Source organism: Amblyomma mixtum, chromosome 2, assembly GCF_055824585.1.
Source record: "Amblyomma mixtum isolate Tamu chromosome 2, ASM5582458v1, whole genome shotgun sequence".
NCBI classification, from domain to species: Eukaryota; Metazoa; Arthropoda; class Arachnida; order Ixodida; family Ixodidae; genus Amblyomma; species Amblyomma mixtum.
Genome location: NC_143013.1, coordinates 73577665 through 73597597, shown reverse-complemented (window position 1 = coordinate 73597597; position 19933 = coordinate 73577665). Strand labels below are relative to the sequence as shown.

The 19933-nt window shown below is 47.0% G+C and overlaps 2 protein-coding genes across 3 annotated transcripts in view; one reads left to right on the top strand and one right to left on the bottom strand.

Annotated features, from left to right (window-relative positions):
* Window positions 1-548: 548 nt before the first annotated feature.
* On the bottom strand, window positions 549-3427 carry Bin1 (histone deacetylase complex subunit SAP18). Its single transcript, XM_089571871.1, has 3 exons — window positions 3275-3427; window positions 3032-3138; window positions 549-941 (listed from the first exon to the last, which is right to left on the bottom strand). The coding sequence occupies exons 1-3, from the start codon at window positions 3329-3331 to the stop codon at window positions 647-649; spliced, it is 459 nt and encodes a 152-aa protein (XP_089427997.1). The 5' UTR covers window positions 3332-3427; the 3' UTR covers window positions 549-646.
* Window positions 3428-3604: 177 nt separating this feature from the next.
* LOC149359740 (alpha-taxilin-like) overlaps window positions 3605-19933 on the top strand; it is a 34740-nt gene continuing 18411 nt past the window's right edge. The window contains exons 1-6 of one of the 2 annotated variants that reach the window (XM_089571867.1): window positions 3605-4071; window positions 5135-5536; window positions 7500-7766; window positions 9074-9185; window positions 12190-12320; window positions 14267-14386. In XM_089571867.1, the coding sequence (XP_089427993.1) occupies window positions 3988-4071; window positions 5135-5536; window positions 7500-7766; window positions 9074-9185; window positions 12190-12320; window positions 14267-14386 (1116 nt within the window). In that variant the 5' untranslated portion in view covers window positions 3605-3987. The remainder of the gene's footprint in view (window positions 4072-5134; window positions 5537-7499; window positions 7767-9073; window positions 9186-12189; window positions 12321-14266; window positions 14387-19933) is intronic. The other variant, XM_089571868.1, reaches the window with a different exon arrangement.

Sequence of the window (19933 nt, the reverse complement as noted above, 5' to 3'; positions counted from 1 at the left end):
TTCTGCAAATGCTCAATTCACATTTGATGGCACAATCAGTGTATATGTGCATTGCTTGTGGAAGAACATCCCACCTTCAAAAAAAGCAGCCACAATCACAAAAATGAGGTGCGAAAAAGCCCTACAGATTAAGTAAGCCTACTGCAAGTGTAGTCTTGGCCAAAAGTTTTAAGGCCAAAGGCTTTTCGCTTCAGCCGCATAACAGGGCCATTATGGTACTATTAAAGACCGAAGGACCTTGAAATGCTAGCAGAAGGATTCTTCTGGATGTAGAGAAGCTTCCTGCTTGACGTGTATTTTGAATTATCCGCTACACGGAGCATTCTAGGGACATTCATTTTGCTGCAGGTGAACGCTGTGGCCTTAGGACTTTTGACCAAGACTGTACATGTCCCTTTATTTACATTTGTTGGTCACGGGCAAGGAAGAGAGAAGCCCCCTCCTTCCCTACTTTCCTTTTTGTATTGGTGGGACAGTCATGGCTAAGGCCCCTAGCCATCTGCCCTGGGGAAAAGACATTACAAGGAAATGAAAAGAAACATGGTAAATCTTGCTGCTGAATGTGTTGATTTTTTATTGAGAGTTAGGAGGAACGAGTTTCTTTCATACAGATGAACATGATTTGAAGTTTTGGAGACCATGCGAGCTAGAAACCAGACTGTCTGCCTCGTCTCGAAGGTGGCACTGGTCCACCACGCATTGGTGGTGTTGAGATGGCGATGTCCAGATAGTCCCCAATCTGGAAGCGGCAAGCGTTAAGCGTCTTGTTGTCGTCTGAGCCCTTCTGTCCAGAGCAGGTGGTGCCAATGTCTCGCATGCGATAGCCCGGACCACGCACATCTGGGAACACTAGCGCAAAGTCAAAGAATGTGCCCTTCCGCCTGGCGTCCCGGTTCACTTCCTTGACCAGACTTGTCAGCTCCTTCAATGTTGCGTCCATCCTGAAAACGCACAGATCAGTTTTAGCTGAAAACTGTACCATGAAAAACATGCACAAAGCACATCATGTTGCATAAATTTGTTGAAATGTCACTTTTCATCAACAGCCACAATCCCCAAGCATGAGGGAACATGATGCCGGGCTAGCTGGCGCCCTCCAAACATTTGCGAAGTGCTATAGTAATGAGGTCCATGTATGGACAGGACTTGGATGTAGTACAAGTCCTGTTCGTACTGTTCCTCTTATCTTTGTGAGAATTTGCAAATCATATAAGAGAAGCTGGAGGACACTTCCGACATCTTCAGCTAAAACAACAAAAATGCAGACGGTGCTGCGTCACTCCTTTTCTTTGATCCTGGTATGTTGCTAGGCCACCTTTGGCATAGCGAACCAAATGGCCTGGCTGTCTGCAGCACTCAGCTTCAGTTCAGATGGCTGCTGTTACCGTGATCAATGCCTCCTCTATTTCAGTGCCAGCCATATCACTTGATTCATAACGGGGCTCATTTGGACGCCTCGATTAACATCACAGGCAAAAAGAACTCTGCCCTCAACATTTTGAGGTCAATAGCAATGCAGCCTGGCCACTGGGGTCCACGCACAAAAGACTGCATCGACACAACACCGCAGTCCTCTTGTGAAATTGGCCGGTGATGGCAACACCTGTATTTCATTTCTGGCTTTGTCTAGCTTATGAAAGCTGTGCTTACAGTGAGAGTACCATCTTAGTTATTAGAATGCACTAATCGATTGATATAGGCCAACTTCAATTTGTCCTTAGTGTCCCTTTAAGAAAGGGTGGTGCGAGAGAAACTTGACAAAACCAGCTGGTCCGGTTGGCATTGAAATCAAGAGGGTGTTGCCTTGGTAAGGTTTAGTTTATGGTTTTTAATGCCCGAAAGCGACTCAGGCTATGAGAGACACCGTAGTGGAGGGCGCCGGAAAATTTCAACCCCGTGGGGTTCTTTCAACGTGCACTGATACAGCACAGTACGAGGGCCTCTAGCATTTCGCCTCCATCGAAATGCGACTGCCGCGGCCAGGATCTAACCTGCAGCTTTTGGGTCAGCAGACAAGCACCATAACCACTGAACCACTGCGGCGGCTGTATTGCCTAGGTAAGCTGGAGTTCCCAAGACATAACGCCATCAGTTTTGCAGATGCTGCTTTCTGAGGTATGAACGAGCCAACTTCTGGCCATTATTACTTCTTTGAGCAGCCCTGGCCAGCAATATGTAGAGAAACTCCTCTGGGATGCAGAAACAAGAATTAAAATCGACTAAAGTCCATGCATCTAGTTTCTGCCATCCCCTGCACTGAAGCAGTAGGCCTGAAGTTAAAGACACAACTATGTCTGCCTAGTCAAAATGTGTGTCTCCACAAATCTGTGAGAATAAGTGCGTTCAGTTCAGTCATTCAACACCAAAGTAACCTCAGTGGGCCCGTCCTGGGATCTCTACCGGGATGCAAGTAATCTGAGTTGAATAAGCATGAGATCGTTTTCATGGTGAACAATGCCCACAGCTGTAAGTGGTCGGCAACAGCAGTGTCAACTTCAGTCCCATCCAGTGAAACACCTATGGGCCACCTCATGCGCTGGAGTTCGTATTGAAGTTGGTTACCTTAACTAACAAGCAAAAATTCACAAACTCTAGTCACAACACGGTAACTTTGCACGATGAACCCTACGGTTTCACAGTCTGAGGGGCTCTTGGGCACCAGACGGTATCAATTCAGATTAAGCAAAACAACATTTCCCCTAGGTGCAGTGTACACTTCAGCATAATTTTCAAGCCCTTTCCGTGTTTCGCGCCTGCGTGTTCTTCAAGGCGGCAGCCGATTCGTGCACACACGTGCGCACGTTCAAACCAACGAATTATGGAAGCCACTAGAAACTTAAGTGACAGGAATACCTGCTGTGTAAAAAGGGTTCTGCAACATTTTACGTTAGAGACCGGCCGAAGCAGTGATCAGGCAATAATCACGATAAAATTGGCGTCAGAAATCAAAAACAACATAGACTTTAGGCGGCGAGTCCAATGCGTCAGTGCACCGACCAGAATCAGACGTGAACAGTGTTGCGGCACTTACCACGTGTAAATCTGCAGCTCATTGGAGGGCACGCTACCTCTGGAATATTCACTCATGGAATGGTGCCTGGTGTTGTTGAGGAACACCCGAAGCAGCAACGGGCAGGTCTGCGTAGACGACAGTGAACATGAGACAAGGCGCATTGCCACAGCCTGAAGCAGCCGGAATTAACAAGTGCTCGCGGCAAAGATGCTAGGAGGTTATCTCAAAATAGTTTAACGGCTCCAAAGCCGTTGCACAAACCTTTTCTCTGTCAATGGGCTTCTCATTTTCATTCTTTTCTTCGATTACGGACTCCATGGCGTGAACTACAGCGGCTAGCAGCGTAAACAATGGCCGACCACTGCTGTGCCTCTGTTGCCCGCACTGAACTGCCGATCTAGAAACTTCGCCAAGCTGTTTCCAGTGGCTGTTTGATAGTGTAATTTTTATAAAATGCTTAAACTAACTGATGTATATTAAATACAGCACTTTATAATTATTAAGCATGTTTTAGGATTACTTTTATAAATTACAATAAAATTATTGAAGAAAACGTATCCGGTTTGAAGTGCCGGATTGAAGCAACGCCGCAGTAGCCGTATTCGCTTCATGTGCTTGAAAGGCATGGCGGTGTTGTGAGCGCTGTAGAGTCTATTTTTGTGCATTCACGCCGCTCGTTTTCTGCGCCTGACTAAGTGTGGAAATAGTAAGCCCGTAATATAACCGCGTATTTCGTTTATTGGCTCAAAGTGAAGCTCCTGCATTGTGATTTTCTGCACTGTCTTTGCGTGCGCAACGTGAATTCCGCGGCTTGGGAAACATCGCGTCTGATGCTTCTCGTCAAGTTAACGAAGTAGTCAACAGAGCCTTCAAATTTTATCTGCAACTCGGTTCAAGCCATTCGCCACGCAACGCTCACTCAAGAGAAAGCACCGCCGTGTTTCGCTCTACCTTGCAATTTTGCCTAGCTTGTGATGGAAACCGAAGTAGAAAGGGCCGACGAACTCATCGTCACCGAAGAAGCGCCGGAGGATGCAAAGGCGTTAGTTCCTAATTTGGTAAGGCATTGCGTTTCGCTCCGCTTGTGATGGTTAGCGTTTGTCACGACACCTCTGGTAACTTCACTGCTCCGCGGAGTTTCCCGAAGGTTTGCTTGCGAAGGTCCTTTCGTTTCCGTTGGAGCATCGGTGGTACTACTATCCCACGAACGCCCCACGTTCTCTGCCCCGTTATCGTATCAACCACGTGACAGCTATTAATGTAGGCTTTTCTAAATACGCAAAGTTCGATGTTGGTAACCTCGAGAAAGTTACTGCAGTGTTTTGTAACGTAACTTATCGGCGGTTCAGAGACCGAGAGCATGGAAATTCAAACTCTAGCGTACTTTGTCTGTTCCGTGTTCGCGGCTGGTCGTTGATGCTTGCCCATGTTTCTAATACGAAATAGAACACCCCCCTTTTCAGAAAGGGCATTTCTGTTTCAAGTTTCGTGCTCGCACAGTAGATGCAGTCAAAGGTCAACACATTGTTGCGCAAATAGACGTAGTTTAGGTGTACCAGCAACTTTTTGAATCCGCCGTATCACGTTGTGGGTTCACCTTCAGTTTATTCTCGCAGCCTAATTCTACCAACTAACCTCTAAAGCTCGCCATGCTCACAAAAGCGTATTTCATTTCTTCTCTTGCGTCATTCATTTGTGAGGGAAAACTATGTTATCTATTCCCAGGTATTCTGCCAGTCAGATAGCCTTGCTTGCTACTAGACATTATGTAATTCCAGAGCAGCATTTAAAAGACTGGCACTGCTGTCAAAAATGTAAAATTCTTTACATGTAAAAAAATTGATAAGACAGCGTCAGAGCTGGAATGGAGGATAAGGCTGTCATTAGACGAGCAATGTGTGATAACCTCTTTCAACATGATTGCATCATCCCAAAGAAACCTCGTCGAAGGTCATCCCTTTGATTTATTGGGAACAGCGCTGTCTCTTTATATTATGAGCACTGAGCTTCGTTAACGCCACTTATCTTCTGAGAAGGAAAGGGTACTTGGTTGAGCGAATTTCAGGCTGCAAAATTGAAAACTTTTGCATTCCTTTTTCCTCTTCTTGTGTTTGCTCACAGAGTGCAGATGCTGAAGATGCGAAGCCTGACATCTTGGCTGCCGGCGACAGCCATCATGTTGGGTGCGATGCAGTGCCTTCGGAAACGGCAGTTATCACCAACGGTGAGCTCGAGTCTTCGGATCCGGAGTCGCCTCCTCCCGCTGAGGCCTCTGAACACACCTGCTGTCCCGCCGTCCCTGAAGCGAAGCCGGAAGAAGAGAAACCAGAGCCACCTATTGTGTTCAAGAGGGACCCAGGTGTGACGCAGCTGATGGACTCGTATGCTGGCAAGGCAAAGGAGATGAAGGAGGCCATAATGGAGACGTTGAACAGCAGACTAGGAAATGAGAACAGCCCGGCCGGAGCTGCTGCAAGCTCGTTCGAGGAGGAAGCTGCCAGGCGGCTAAGTTTGCTCAAACAGGTGTGGAGCATTGCTGTGTGTGGCGCAGCATGTGCTTTCTGGTTGCCTCTTGATTGTGCAGTGTTTGTATTTGATGTTGATGAGATATGGCTTGAAGCAGAAACACGGGGCAAGTTTTCTTGGTGAGGAGAAAGCTAGGAATGCATGAAAAGCTTAATGCTGAGTTTTCTGCGCATTGTGGAGACTTTGTGGCAGCAGGTCTCAAGTGTACATGTTTGATTTATTGGTTGCCAAAGAGCTCTCTTCTTTTCTTATATGAACAAGAAGTAGTTTTATGAGGAGTATGAACTGCATTGATGACTTGTGCCCTTGGTATATACCCTTGCAATAAGGGCTCCCTGTGTGCTGCCGTATTGTTCGCTGGACTGTCGTGTGCACCTCATGTTAGCATGGTGGAAGCAGCAGTGGAACCAGTTTCTGACAGTCCAGAGAGGAGGCATTTCGATGAATCCTTCGCCTGATGCAAAGGTCTGTAGGTTGGCAAGTGCGCCTACTTTGCCTCATTAATAGCCACATATGTGATTCGGTTGGGGAAACACTCTCAAATCACTCACAAACTTGAGTGTACTCAGAGTTGCAGAGTGGGTGTAAAAAAAAAATAGTAAGTCAGCATCGGTGGGCCACTTTTCATGGTTCATCATGAAAGAAAAAGTGTGCGGAAATTGGTGAGAAAAACAAACAGTGCAGAACTAGCTCTGAGTGATGGGCCATGCCTGCTTTCACCATCAGAATGCAATGGCTTGAGGAATGGTTTTGTGGGACTGAAGATGTTCGCACTCAGATGTGCTTGGCTCGTACTGTGACGGAACAGGAGAAGGCAATTTTTCATATGGAATTTAAGCTGAGTTACTGAAAATACCAATATCTGAATGTTATCTTTGTAGTAATGTTCTACACTAGCAGCGGTGCATGCTGTTGAAAGCAAGGAACGAAGTGTAGCATTAAGTAAGCTTGACAGAATATTGGCATTTTGTCAAGCTGATAAAAGGGCTTAAGAGAAATGTGGACAGATGCTGCCACTGTCTGCTTACTGTTTACTATACCTCAAAATTCATGCGGACCAATGTGCACAGAACGGGGGCTTTCAATGACGACGCACTTTTTGGTGCCGCATCGGCGGCTCTTACAAGGGACAAGAGCATTGTTTGCTTCAGGGTGCTCCATAAAGAGATGCAGGCAGCTATGGCTCATCACTGACGGCCAGTTCCAGCAAAGCATGCATGCAGTCTCACTGACGAATGAATTTGTGTGTGGAAGGAGAGGCATAGCGTGGTGGTTGGAAGCGGGTGGTAAGATTGAAGAGGTCTAGAGATATGGAAGTGGTTAATTTTAGTTTAGCTGCTGCGGTGGCTCAGTGGTTATGGTGTTCGGCTGCTGACCCAAAAGACGCGAGAATCTCGTCCACGGTGGTTGCATTTCGATGAAGGCGAAATTCGAGAGGCCCTTGTACTGTGCGATGTCAGTGCACGTTAAAGAACCCCAGGTGGTCGAAATTTCCGGAGCCCTTCACTGTGGCATCCCTCATAGCTTGAGACGCTTTGGAATGTTAAACCCCTGTAAACCAGACCAAATTTAAGTTTGGGCTTGATGTAGACACTTGTAAGTCATGCTGTACAGCTGCATGGTTTGTCTTCCAGTCATGCAGCCTGCTGTGCTTGCTTCCTGCTTTTTCTATTTCTCATTCCACAGATCTATGTCTTGTGTATTGTCATTAATTGCCGTGTGTTTTATCAGTGGAGCATCATTGGTAGAACCTGGGAATGCTTTGAGTGCCTTGATTTACCACAGGGAAGATCATCCTCTGTATGGGTTGATCTCTGTGACTTGCATTTGTGTCTCTTTACAGTTGTAGTGCTTTCCACTCCTCTGCATTGTTATTGCTAATGCCCGTCACAAGTAGGGGCTGCAGGTGCAGAGAAAGACTGAGACAAGTGCTCTCTTGCTCTCCTTGTGTTTGTGCCAGGTGATTCAAAAGAATGCAATAGAAGCTGCCCAGTCGTCCAAGGCTCCGGAGCAGCAGACTAGCACCCCTCCGTCCTCGTCGTCCCCCGTTCCACGCAAGGAGCCCAGTGCTTCACGCAAGAGTCCGTCCCCAATGCCAGAGAGGGTCCGTTGCGAAAAGTCACCGTCACCCGCCGCAGCACCCCCCAAGTGCTGCACTCCACCTGAATGTGTCGCTGCCCGGTGTGAAAAGAAAGCACCAGAGCCAGCTGCGACTTCCGACAATGCTGTGAGTGTGGAAAACTGGAGTGTCAGCCAGACGGGTTGCCGTACTGCTGCCGTCTCCATTGCTCAGTTGTGCGCATTCATAGCACTTATGTTCATCCAAACACTCATGCTCGGGCCTGAACTGCATATTATATTTTTCCTACATTCCACTGATGTGTACGCAACGGCAGGCATGTTGACGATTGGCAGGCCCTTGTTGATAGGCTGAGAGTGAGTCTGGCTACGTGGTTTCGTTTTCGGAGCTTCTGAGAGATACTGTATAAACTCTAGTAAGGGTTGCACACTTTTTTTTTTAAATTCAGGTGTGAATTTTGAAGGTGCGGCCTATACACCAATTATAATATGTATTATAACTTATAACTTATAACCGTATATTTTTCTGAATTATCAAGTTCAAAACAGGGTGCAGCCCATGCCCGGGTGCAGCCCTTACACGAGATCATATGACATTTGCTTAGAGCTATTTTCAACCTCTGCTGTAAAACAGTGTTAAGCACGTTACTTTACTTTTGCTTCCGATTTCCACTGGGATACACCCAGTCGAGCACTGAAATCTGTGGCGGAAGACAAAACTGAGTGAGTTGGGCGAGGTTCATCTCGGCAGGGTGAACAATGCAAAGGTGAAGGAAGAAAGGATCAAGACTTCTACACATATACAAAGAGAGCATCTCTTTCTCATCGAATGTAATCTATTTCCCTTCTTTTTTTTTCTTTCTTACTGTCTAATGAGCATGAATGTTTGCTCTTATTTCTACTATTCCTTGCTTGTTAATAATGCATGCAATTTAGGAACTAGAAGATGTTTTAAAATAATAAATGCCACAAATCAGGTGCGCCTGCATTGCTGCGAGACAATAAGTCGATGTTTTGTGAAATCTTGTCTGCAGAATAGTTTCGGTCAGTATTTGCGGTTTTTGCTCTACCTTGTGTTGGGCGCATGATAATGCCTTAGATGCTTATGTGCCACTAAACCCAACACAATACAAACATATTTGCAGTCTTCAGGGAAATAACTGCAAATAAAAAGCGTTAGCAACGAGCCTCTGCACAAAATAGAATGAGAGGTGCAGTGACTAACACTGATTGGTGATTTGCTTGCTTTGTAGCAATGATGCAAGCTAAATAGCTTTCTCACTCAGTCTCCTTGTATAAAGTCTGCTATTTCTTTAGAAACACGATCATGGGAGCAAGGAGTCCTGCTGTGCGTGTCATGCTTATCGCTATCCTTGGAGACCACTAGAGAGTGGCTTAGCTGAGAGGATTTTCTCTTCTCCCTCTTTTAACGCATGGTGTTGCCATTGCTTCCAGAGCCAGGCCAGGACGCCATGTTGTGGCATGAGGCGGTCACCACTGCGCAAGATGGGCGCACAAGAAGCCAACTGTGCCGCTGCCGCGAAGCGAAAAGGAGAGCGGGCAGTTGGTGAGCCGAGGCTATTTGAACAATACTTGCATTTGCGGCCATTTGGGAGAGGCAGATATTTGCTGGCAAATGCATGCTGTTTTTGAGTGCAACTTTTTCATGTTTCATCTATTTTTCTGCCATTTGTTTAAGTTCATTTGTTGTTTTTCTCAAATGCTCATTTTGATCCATCATGTCCGTTTGCATAAGGCATGTTAAAGGGGTGGAGACATCAAATTTTTCATAGTGTGTTGTGGCTTAGGAGGGATGTGTAATACCCTTGTCACACGGGCACTGTAAAGGTACTTTGAACTAAAGCTCCATTACGCTACCAAAGGAGCACTACTTCAAGGGAGTTCGCCCGTGCTACACGGTCGCGGAACGGCCTTTGGAAAACGATTTTAGCGCCCTCATCGGTGAAAAACTGGATTAAAATTGCAGACTTCAGTGCACATGAGAATATAGCAGTGTAACATATTTTCATAAAAAAATTAGTTTAATATCAAGATTATGCTCAATCAACGCAATTTCAACTGCAATAATGACATGATCTGCCAAGCACAGAGCATAACATCACAGCGCTGGCCACACTGAGCTCAACTGGCTCGGCTTGGTTCTTTGGCTCTTCCCTTTGCTTCTTTTCCTCTGTTTTCTTTGGCCTTGCGATCGTTGCGATTCTGTTCACGTTTTTCTCTGTGCCTTGTGTTCGGTGATCTCCGTCAATATGTATCACTAACTGCTGTTCGCCACTGTCCGTACTTGCTGAAAACAACAAACAACATGGCCGACATGGCGTCGTAGTTACCGTGGCGCTTGTAAATCCGGGACGAGAGTACAGCGTGGTGAAAACACCACAAAACAAATAATCTTATATTTTAAAAGACCAATAATTTTACGATGTAAATTTAAGAAAAGAATATCGATCGTTTCTTATCCCCATTTATTTTTGCTGTTAACTTCCTGGGAGAGAGAGTACTCCCTTGTAGCCTCAAAGGACAAACTCGAGCTGCCTTGATTCGAAGTTCCTTTGAACTAGGTGCCCTTAGGCGCGTCCGTGTGGCAGCACGCGTTCTCCCTTGGAGTAATGGAGCTTTAGTTGAAAGTACCTTTACAGTGCCCGTGTGACAGGGGTGTAAGACATTAATAGGCATGAATCACCACGTGGAAACTTGCCTGTGCTCAGTAAATAATTTATTGGGGAATTTCTTCTCCCATCTCATTTCAGTTCCGGTTTGTGTGTCTGCTCGGCGGTTGCAATGTCGTATGTAGGTATGAGATCATGTGAGGCTTATAAGAACTGCAGTATAATCTTTGCTTGAGTTTTTTAATTCACTCTGACACTGAAGCTAGCCTGCTTTGTAATCCGAAATGGCATCAAGTGAACAGAGAGCTGTTAATTTGCAGTTTTCGTATGCCTCGTGCTCTAGTACTGACTTTGGTGTCACAACTGCCGCTCATTTGCTGAAACAGAAGCTACATGGGGAAAGAAATTGTGACAAAATGCTTACCTAGCATTGGTGGATTTCGTGTGGTGATCTATATTTACTAATATATTACACATCATTCCAAAGCAAGAACACACCATAAAAAAAAATAGATTCTCTACCCGTAACATATTTTTTTTTTATCAATGAGCGTCAGTGAGGTTATAGTGGAAGGTGCCAAACTGTGCGTTACGATGCTGCTCATCTTTATTTTTCCAGCTTTCAACCTACTTTCGTTGTTTATTGTTGTTTCCTTTGGGTCATTGTTTAATGAGTAATGAGAGACATATGACATTTCACTGGCCTTCAATGTCTTAGTTTGCTGGCAGGTTCGCTGAACATCCTCTAACGCATGCTGTTGCTCAAACTCGAGATGCGTAGCCAAACTTCTGCTTTACCTAACTTACTGGAACAGGCACACTAACGGAGCCCTTAAGGGGGGACACTGGTCTTGAAAAGAAAATTTTATTAATTTAGTCATAGTTATGAAATCTTCAGGGCACATGTATTTTTGTGCACTGATTTTAGATATGTCATTTAATTTCATGTAAAACAATTCCTTGAGCACTTATGCTCTTTTTATGCAAGTATTTTGCGGAGAGTTTTGAAGAAAATTTGCTGCAGGAAACTCGCTGAAATGTATGCCATTGGGTTCTCTCGACACCAAGGAGTACAATAAGGGCAAAATTATCATCCTGGCTCTCATAGAACTTGAGTAATAGGGTACTGAAGCTGCCACTTCACACACAGGAATACACATTTTCGTTCTCAGTTCTGAAGCGACAACTTCAAAACTCTATAACTCAAGTTCTATGATAGGCAGGAAGACAATTTCACCCTTATTGTACTCCTTGCTGTCAAGAGAACCCAACGGCATACATTTCAGCCAGTTTCCCGCTGCAAATTTTCTTCAAAACTCTCCGCAAAATACTAGCATAAAAAGTGCATATATGCTCAAGGAATTGTTTTACATGAAATTAAATGACATATTTAGAATCAGCACACAAAAATACATATTCCCTGAAGATTATGTAACTGTGACTTCATTAATAAAAATTTTTTTTTCAAGACCAGTGTCCCCCCTTAAACATCCCTACTGGCAGTTTTCACTGCCCGTCACCTCTTTTTTAAACGTCCTTTGTCAGCATCACTTTCTTTTATTTTTGTTTTGTTGCCTAATTTATTAAACGGCTGTTGATCACCTTTTTTTTTTTTATCTAAGAGAGAAATACATTCACCTGTGTGCGATTAAAGAAAAGAAGATGGAAGAAATAGCAAATTTTCCTGTGGTCGGCTGAGCATTTGGAGGTCTGCATGCGAATGAGCTCCGTTGATGGTGCCGGTTAGCAGTGTACCTCCTTGCATGCCAGAAATGCCAAGAAGAGAGGGGAGATGCTACGAGAACAGTTGGGAGTGTCCAAGAAAAAAAATAACGACACTTCAGGGTTCTGTTGAGAGAGTGAAGATGTATTTGAAGAGCTCTGCTGTCAAATGCTGTCGATGGAATGTTGGGTTGTGACTTCTCCTGGGGATTCGTGCAGAGAACGTGCTCAAGATCCTGGAGCCCCACGAGACGGCGGAGGAGAAACTGGGTGCCCTGTTTCAGCACTACTTGGGCTTCCAGGAGGGCACCTGGCAGCTGCAGGCAGCTGTGCAGAAGGCCGAGCGGCAGGTGAGGGCGTCGCATTTTTCGTGTGTGGCTCTCAAGCCGTCAACAACTATCTTTCAGGGAACCTGTCTTTCAGGGAAAAGATCAAATTTTGCCCTGTGTGCCTTTGGTTTTGTTGGATGGTAGTGCATGGTGTAGCATGCCTGTTTTTGTGCCATGCATGCTTGCAAAGGACTGCTGAGAAAAGAAGCGTTGACGAAACAGGTCCAGCAAGCCTCGACATATGGTGAAGAAAGTTGGTTTGGTTGGTTTATGGGGTTTAACGTCCCAAAGCAACTAAGGCTATGAGGGACGCCGTAGTGGAGGGCTCCGGAAATTTCGACCTCCTGGGGTTCTTTAACGTGCACGGAAGAAAGTGACAATGTGAATACTGACAGGCATAAAGCGCCACAATGTCAGCGCATCTATCTGCATGGGCATGCACTGCAAAGGCTTCTGAAAAAGTGTGCATCAAGTAATGGTGGTCATTAAGTGTGCACTAAATGAATGTTGTATATAATTGTTGAAATGAAAGGTACCTTTCACACAGGACCACTTCTTATTTTGTCAGTTTTTTAACATTGCGAGACAAGTGTAGCTGTTAAAAGTGGCCGTATTATACACTTTGGCTAAACCTACTGTATTGCTTTCGATAGTATACCTTAATTGGTTTTAATATTTGGAAACATTTGAAGCAGGAATATTGAATTGCACTTGTGGGTTCTTGTGAATGCATCCGTGATTGACAAGTTATTTTGTCTCTAATGGCTGTTGCCCCTCATGATTAATAGGTAGTTTTTTTCTAAACAAACAATAGCGGATCAGACTATTCTGTGCAGTTAAAATTCATTTGACATCCTGCACTTTTCTCGTGGTACAGGTGCCCACAAAAGTTTTCGGAACGTCAAAATCACTAACAGCTTGAATTTTCTCGCTACATAGGTAGATGCACGACCAGGCATTAAGAAGTGCATCGTGCTGTTCGCGGAGGAAAGTACGGAGTTCGTCCGTCAGTTCGTGGATGCATGCTGAAAGTGCTCAGAAATTAAATTTTGCTGGATTTTTCGTGTTTCGAAAACTTTTGTGGGCACCTGTACATGGAAAAGTCTTTGAAAGCTAAATCGGGGAAACAGAACAATGTCACTGTCACCTCCAAAGCCAGGTTGCTTTAAGGGGGGACATGGGTCTTAGTGCATTTTTTTTATTTACACACCAAATGCAGTGAAACTGCACAGACTTATTCAGTTTTTTGTTCTGATTTCAAATATGCAATTTGTTTATTTCTAGGCCAATTAGTTCCTGAGATATTAATATATATCATGCCATTGTCTGCTCAAACAATAGAAAAAAAATCGGCCACCAGAAATTTAATTTTAATAGGTGGGTATATACTACAATGTGTGAGGAATGCAACGCTGGAAGCAGTTTTCAGTTTTTTGTCAGTGTGGACAAATGGGCTTAATAGTTCGTTTTCCAGTGAGTTAACCAGACATACAGTGCCAGAAAACACATGACACACATGAAACTAACTATTAAGCCCATTTGTCCACACGGACAAAAAACTGAAAACTGCTTCCAGCGTTGCATTCCTCACACATTGTAGTATATACCCACATATTAAAATTAAATTTCTGGTGGCCTGTTTTTATTTTCTATTGTTTGAGCAGACAATGACATGATATATATTAATATCTCAGGAACTAATTGACCTAGAAATAAACAAATTGCATATTTGAAATCAGCAGGAGAAACTGAATAAGTCTGTGCAGTTTCATTGCATTTGGTCTGTAAATAAAAAAAATGCTCTAAGACCCATGTCCCCCTTAATAATGCGACCTGGGAGAAGGCAAGTGAACTCGCATCGTTTTCAGATGTTGCATTGTGCATAGGCGGCCACAGTGGGACTACATTGTTCTGGAGCAGTGAGCTTCACGGCGAGAGGTGCATGCGTCCTGTTCTTCTCTTCCCAGGTGCGGCAGCTGTCAAGGGAGAAGGAGCAGCTCCAGTCAGAGTGCAACCGTGCCTTGCTGGCCAAGAGCAAGCTGGAGAGCCTCTGCCGGGAGCTCCAGAAGCAGTGCAGGACCGTCAAGGTAGTGCGGGCAGCGCAGTTCAGCACGCCTCGAAAGCAGTCTTGCATGGCGACCCTGCTGAGTGAAGTTCATTTCAGAATCGTGAATTAACTACCGTATTTACTCGAATCTAGGCCGGCCACGATTCTAAGCCGAGACACGAAAGTTGAAGGCCACAGAAAAAAAAAAAAAACTTACCTCGATTGTAGGCCGGCCGAAAAAACAACTGCGAACAAGAGGTACAGCACGCAAACGACATTTATTGCCAGGAACCCGCTCAGGCTGATCCCGGGCTGGCGTTTGGGCGAGGAGACACATGCAACGCCAGCCCGGGATCAGCCGCCGAAGTCCCGCCCGGCTTGAAGATTTGACGACTGCTCTGCAGTGAGTATAACTTTCCGCTTGAAGGCGGCACTATAATGGCACCGCCTGTTTGGTGCCATGGTGTTGGTGATAAAAACCACGCACGAAAACTTCACTGCTGCGAATGTGCTCACGCCACCGCACGAGAACAGAACAAGGCCAAAATGGCAGCCAGTGCTCATGTGTGCTTTGATCAGTATCGGCTACGGATAGCAACGGCTACAGTGCTGTCTTTCGTTGGCGTTTTGTGGGGGTGCCACCTGCGTGCTACAACCTTGAAACGAAATCCTCGAATCTAAGCCGACATAAGAGTTCTACATCTCGTTTTTTTGAAAAAACTATCGGCCTAGATTCGAATAAATACGGTAGCCCTTATTAAATTTTTAACTGAAGATGTTGCTAAGAGGATGAGGAGGGCGTCGAGGTATTGCGACATCATTTTTCTTTGATTTCGTGGATCCTCCTCTCATGTAACGCCAGTAAACAATCGTGTTGTACAGTCAAGCTGAAGTGTAGCGAACTTGGGTAGAGCGAATTATGCTTTATATTGATTACTCGGAAGTTCATCTAGCATTATGCATGTAAAATATATTTTTTATAAAGAACTACACGTTGGATATACAGTCAAATCTCGTGTTATAGTATTGTAAGTGGGCGAGCTTGGAAGCGCATGCCGAAACGGGTCACCGATGTGCCCTGAGGATGGCGCGGGAAGGGGCGCCCGTAAAGCGACAGTACACGTTGCTGGCGGGAGTCAAACTGGCTCCTCTCCTTGAAAAGCGAGGGAGCGTTTATTTCCCTTTCCCTTCTTCCCCGTGCAGCTGGGCGCCGCTCAGACGGCGCCTGCGGTGTACTACGCGTCCGCTGACTTGGGGAATTGTCACACTCCTCCCTTTGTTATGAAGCCTGCTGCACGGCACTGGTGTCGAGCGGCGCTTGTTTACGCCTCTGTAGTCCATAGTAGATAACAGGCTTCCGGACCCGGGAAGACCGACGAAGCTGGGGGTGCAAAGGAGCCGCACTTGACTGCTGTTGCCGCGCCGAGGCTGTTGTAGACGGCTCGGTGCTTAATGAGCAGCGAGGTGGGCACAGCTGTTCCGTGTCCGTTGTCGCTGCCAGTGCAGGAAGAGGCTCCTCATCGTCGGAGAGAACGCCGGGGGTCCTTCGCGGTCGCACATGGTCCGCGTGTCTGTTCCACAGCGTTCCGTCTTCGAGCTGTATTTGAAGCGACGAAGAACTTGTGGGATGGCGAACCGTTCCGGCAATGCGGGAAGGGGCGCCCGTAAAGCGACAGTACACGTTGCTGGCGGGAGTCAAACTGGCTCCTCTCCTTGAAAAGCGAGGGAGCGTTTATTTCCCTTTCCCTTCTTCCCCGTGCAGCTGGGCGCCGCTCAGACGGCGCCTGCGGTGTACTACGCGTCCGCTGACTTGGGGAATCGTCACACTCCTCCCTTTGTTATGAAGCCTGCTGCACGGCACTGGTGTCGAGCGGCGCTTGTTTACGCCTCTATAGTCCGTAGTAGATAACAGGCTTCCGGACCCGGGAAGACCGACGAAGCTGGGGGTGCAAAGGAGCCGCACTTGGCTGCTGTTGCCGCGCCGAGGCTGTTGTAGACGGCTCGGTGCTTAATGAGCAGCGAGGTGGGCACAGCTGTTCCGTGTCCGTTGTCGCTGCCAGTGCAGGAAGAGGCTCCTCGTCGTCGGAGAGAACGCCGGGGGTCCTTCGCGGTCGCACATGGTCCGCGTGTCTGTTCCACAGCGTTCCGTCTTCGAGCTGTATTTGAAGCGACGAAGAACTTGTGGGATGGCGAACCGTTCCGGCAATCCAAGCTGGGCCTGGTCGGAAGTTTCGAACAAAGACCGGCTCGCCGGACAAAGGCAAAGAGCTTTTGCGTGCGTTGCTCTCGCAGCGCATCTTTTGCTTCAACTGTTTGAAGTCCACATGAGCCCTTAGGCTGGGGTGCATTCGTTGAATGGGCGTTTGCAGTTGCCTGCCCATAAGGAGCTCAGCGGGAGGGGACCCAGTAAACGCGTGCGGCGTTGTTCTGTAGGAAAGCAGGATCCTGTCGATGTTTGTTTGGAAATCTCCAGGCGCTGCCTTCTTGAGCTTCCCCTTAATTGTCTGCACGACGCGTTCCGCTGCTCCGTTCGATGCCGGGTGGTATGGCGGGATAAGAATACGCCGTATGCCGTTCTTGCTCAAGAAGTCAGCGTACTTCTCGCTGGTGAATGCGGTGCCGTTGTCGGAGACAATGATGTCTGGAATGCCATGTGTGGAAAATATGCTTTGCAGGCATCGAATTGTGGCATCCGCTGAAGGTGCATGAACGGGAACCACCTCTACCCATTTAGAGTAGGCATCGACTAGGACGAAAAAGTAGTGTCCTTGAAATGGACCACCAAAGTCGACATGCAGTCTAGACCATGGTTTCTTCGGAAACGGCCACGGATTAGAGTGTGCTTTCCTTCCCATTCTCTGGTGTTTTTGGCCTTTGAATGTGCCTAGTCCCTCTGAAAATACGTCCTTGTAGCAAGTCAGCAGCTCGTCAATGCTCGTAAGTGAGTCAACGGATCGGACGTCATTGAGGTTCAGCTGCAGCGCACTGATCCAGTTTCGTCCGAGAAGAGTTGGACACTGGTCCGGAGCTACAAACAAAGGCAGTGTTGCCTCTCTTCGCCCGAACTGGACTGGAACGGTAACCTTGCCCTTAACGGGTGTCAGTCTTCCGCAATAACTCTTCAGAATCACGTCTGATGGATCTACTGAGAGCTCGGGAAACCGCTCTTGGAATTCGGTCTCCCCCATTACGGAGACACTGGCCCCTGTGTCCAGCTCCATTCTAAGAGGTCTGCCTGCGACTTGTAAAACTGCTACAAACGGAGGAATTGTTTGCTCGCTGTTCATCTGCCACGTCTCGTAGACCTGTGACTGGATTTCAGGAAGATTTCCACTGTCTGCAAGGCTGTGAACTGGCTGCTTTTGTTGCCTCTGCGAATTGTGCTTCCTTGACAAGTTCTTTTGCTTCGTGTCGGTAGCCATTGAGCGGCATACTCTGGCCAGATGCCTGATCTTGCTGCATGCGTTGCACCGGGATTTTGCGTGCTGGCATATTGTTGCGTAGTGCGGCTCTCCACAGCGATAACAACTTATCGTCTGTTTCATTTGCGCTCGCATCGCACTGTGAACTGGCTGCGCTTCGGCCATACCCTGGGCTTGCATCAACATGCTTGAGTCTTTTTTCGCCGTCTCGATTGCAACTAGGACCTTGACTGCAGACTCGAACGTCAGGTTTGGCTCTTCAAGCATGCGCCGTTGCATTGGCGCGTCATTAATGCCGCAAACGAGTCTGTCCCGCAGCATGTCAGAAAGGAAGGTGCCGTACTCACTGTTTGCTGAAAACTTTTTCAGTGATGCGATGTAGTCGCTGACAGATTCATCCGGTTGGCGAGAGCGACTGTTGAATCTGAAGCGGCAGACCACCACGGAAGGCTTAGGAATGTAGTGGCCCGACAGCACGGAGAATATCTCGTCGATGGAGACTTGATCTGGAGTCTTAGGCGTCAGCAGGCTCCGTAGTAAGGAGTAGGTGCTGGACCCGCAACATGTCAGGAACACGGACCTTTTCTTCTCCTCTGGAACAGTGTTGGCGTCGAAGAAGAGCTTGACTCGCTCCAAGTACTCTGTCCAGGCTCCTCCTTCCCCGTAGAATGGCTCCAATGCTCCGTAGGTCGGCATGGTTGCAGATGATGCGATGCCGGAAAACTTTTACCTCGTCGCCAGAATTGTTATAGTATTGTAAGTGGGCGAGCTTGGAAGCGCATGCCGAAACGGGTCACCGACGTGCCCTGAGGAGGGCACGGGAAGGGGCGCCCGTAAAGCGACAGTACACGTTGCTGGCGGGAGTCAAACTGGCTCCTCTCCTTGAAAAGCGAGGGAGCGTTTATTTCCCTTTCCCTTCTTCCCCGTGCAGCTGGGCGCCGCTCAGACGGCGCCTGCGGTGTACTACGCGTCCGCTGACTTGGGGAATCGTCACATCTCGTTACAGCGAACCTCAGATTAACGATTTTTTCAGAATTACGAACATTTCGAAAATCCCCTTCCGAAGGCCTATGCTTTCAATGTAAAAATTTTTCAGTACTACGAATTTCAAAATACCGAATAATTCAGAATAACGACTGCAATTTTATCGCTGTCACTCAAGTTAATACCTCATTACAACGAATTTACATCCACCGCAGAAAGGGAAGCGGCAAGTTCGGAACCGATCGCGGGATGCGAGCAATACAATGCGTGGCCTCCGCGATCAGCTCCGGCAGTAGCCAATCTCGGAGGCCGCGTCCGGGGAAACTAGCCAAATCCAAACGTGCAGGTGGGTTGCGTGCGTAACTAGGCCTGCTTTTTCTTGCGCACTAATCTGAGCCTGCGGAGCGCCCGTGCTATGTGTTCAACCGTGTGTATTTATTGGCCGGAAATGACTATTTCCCAGCGTACCCGCTACTGTAGAGCTGAGGTAGGTGATCTCTAATTATTGGCGCTACTCTATGCGATTTTCACTTTAACGATATTTCAAAATAACGAATGATTTTCGGCGGTCCCTTGAAATTCGTTATATCGAGATTTGACTGTATCGAACTCTGAGCGCCCATGATCTGTCAGCAAAGGCCTGCCAACACGCTGCTCCAGGAAGCCTCCAGGCAACCACGCTGCCCGACCGTGCTTCAGTGAAACTCGTGAAAGGCAGCAGGAGCGGGAACAGCCTTTAAAATCCGCGCCATCGACTAGCCGCGCTTTGCAGTGCTGCTATGCGGCAAGCCACCTGTCACGTGATCAAGTGCGTGCGAGCAGCTCCGGACTTACTGCGCTGCCTTCGGAAGAAGACAGCCCGGCAGCCTACGAATGCTATAAGACGTCGTCCGCCATGCTTTCTTTCTTTGTGTCTACTCTGGCAACCTTCATTGCCTGAGTTGCTTTGGGATGTTAGAGCCCCTAAATCATGAACCAGAGTTCTATTGCAGATTGCTTCACTTAGTAGTGCTTTTGTGAAGTAGGAACCAGTAGAAGTAGTTGAGAAGGTTGTGGGCTGATGTCAGGTACTGTGCATGGTGGTTGTGATGCCTACATTGCACTTGTTGACGTTTTATAACATATAAAACCTCCATTTTAGTGAATGTGGCTTCTTTTTCCAGTTCATTTCAATTGGTCTT

Coding starts and splice junctions, on each gene's coding strand:
- Bin1 (XM_089571871.1), bottom strand. CDS start 3,331: ATGGAGTCCGTAATCGAAGAAAAGAATGAAAATGAGAAGCCCATTGAC. Junction 3,139..3,274: donor AGCCCATTGACAGAGAAAAG/GTTTGTGCAACG, acceptor TCGTCTACGCAG/ACCTGCCCGTTGCTGCTTCG. Junction 942..3,031: donor GAGCTGCAGATTTACACGTG/GTAAGTGCCGCA, acceptor GTGCGTTTTCAG/GATGGACGCAACATTGAAGG.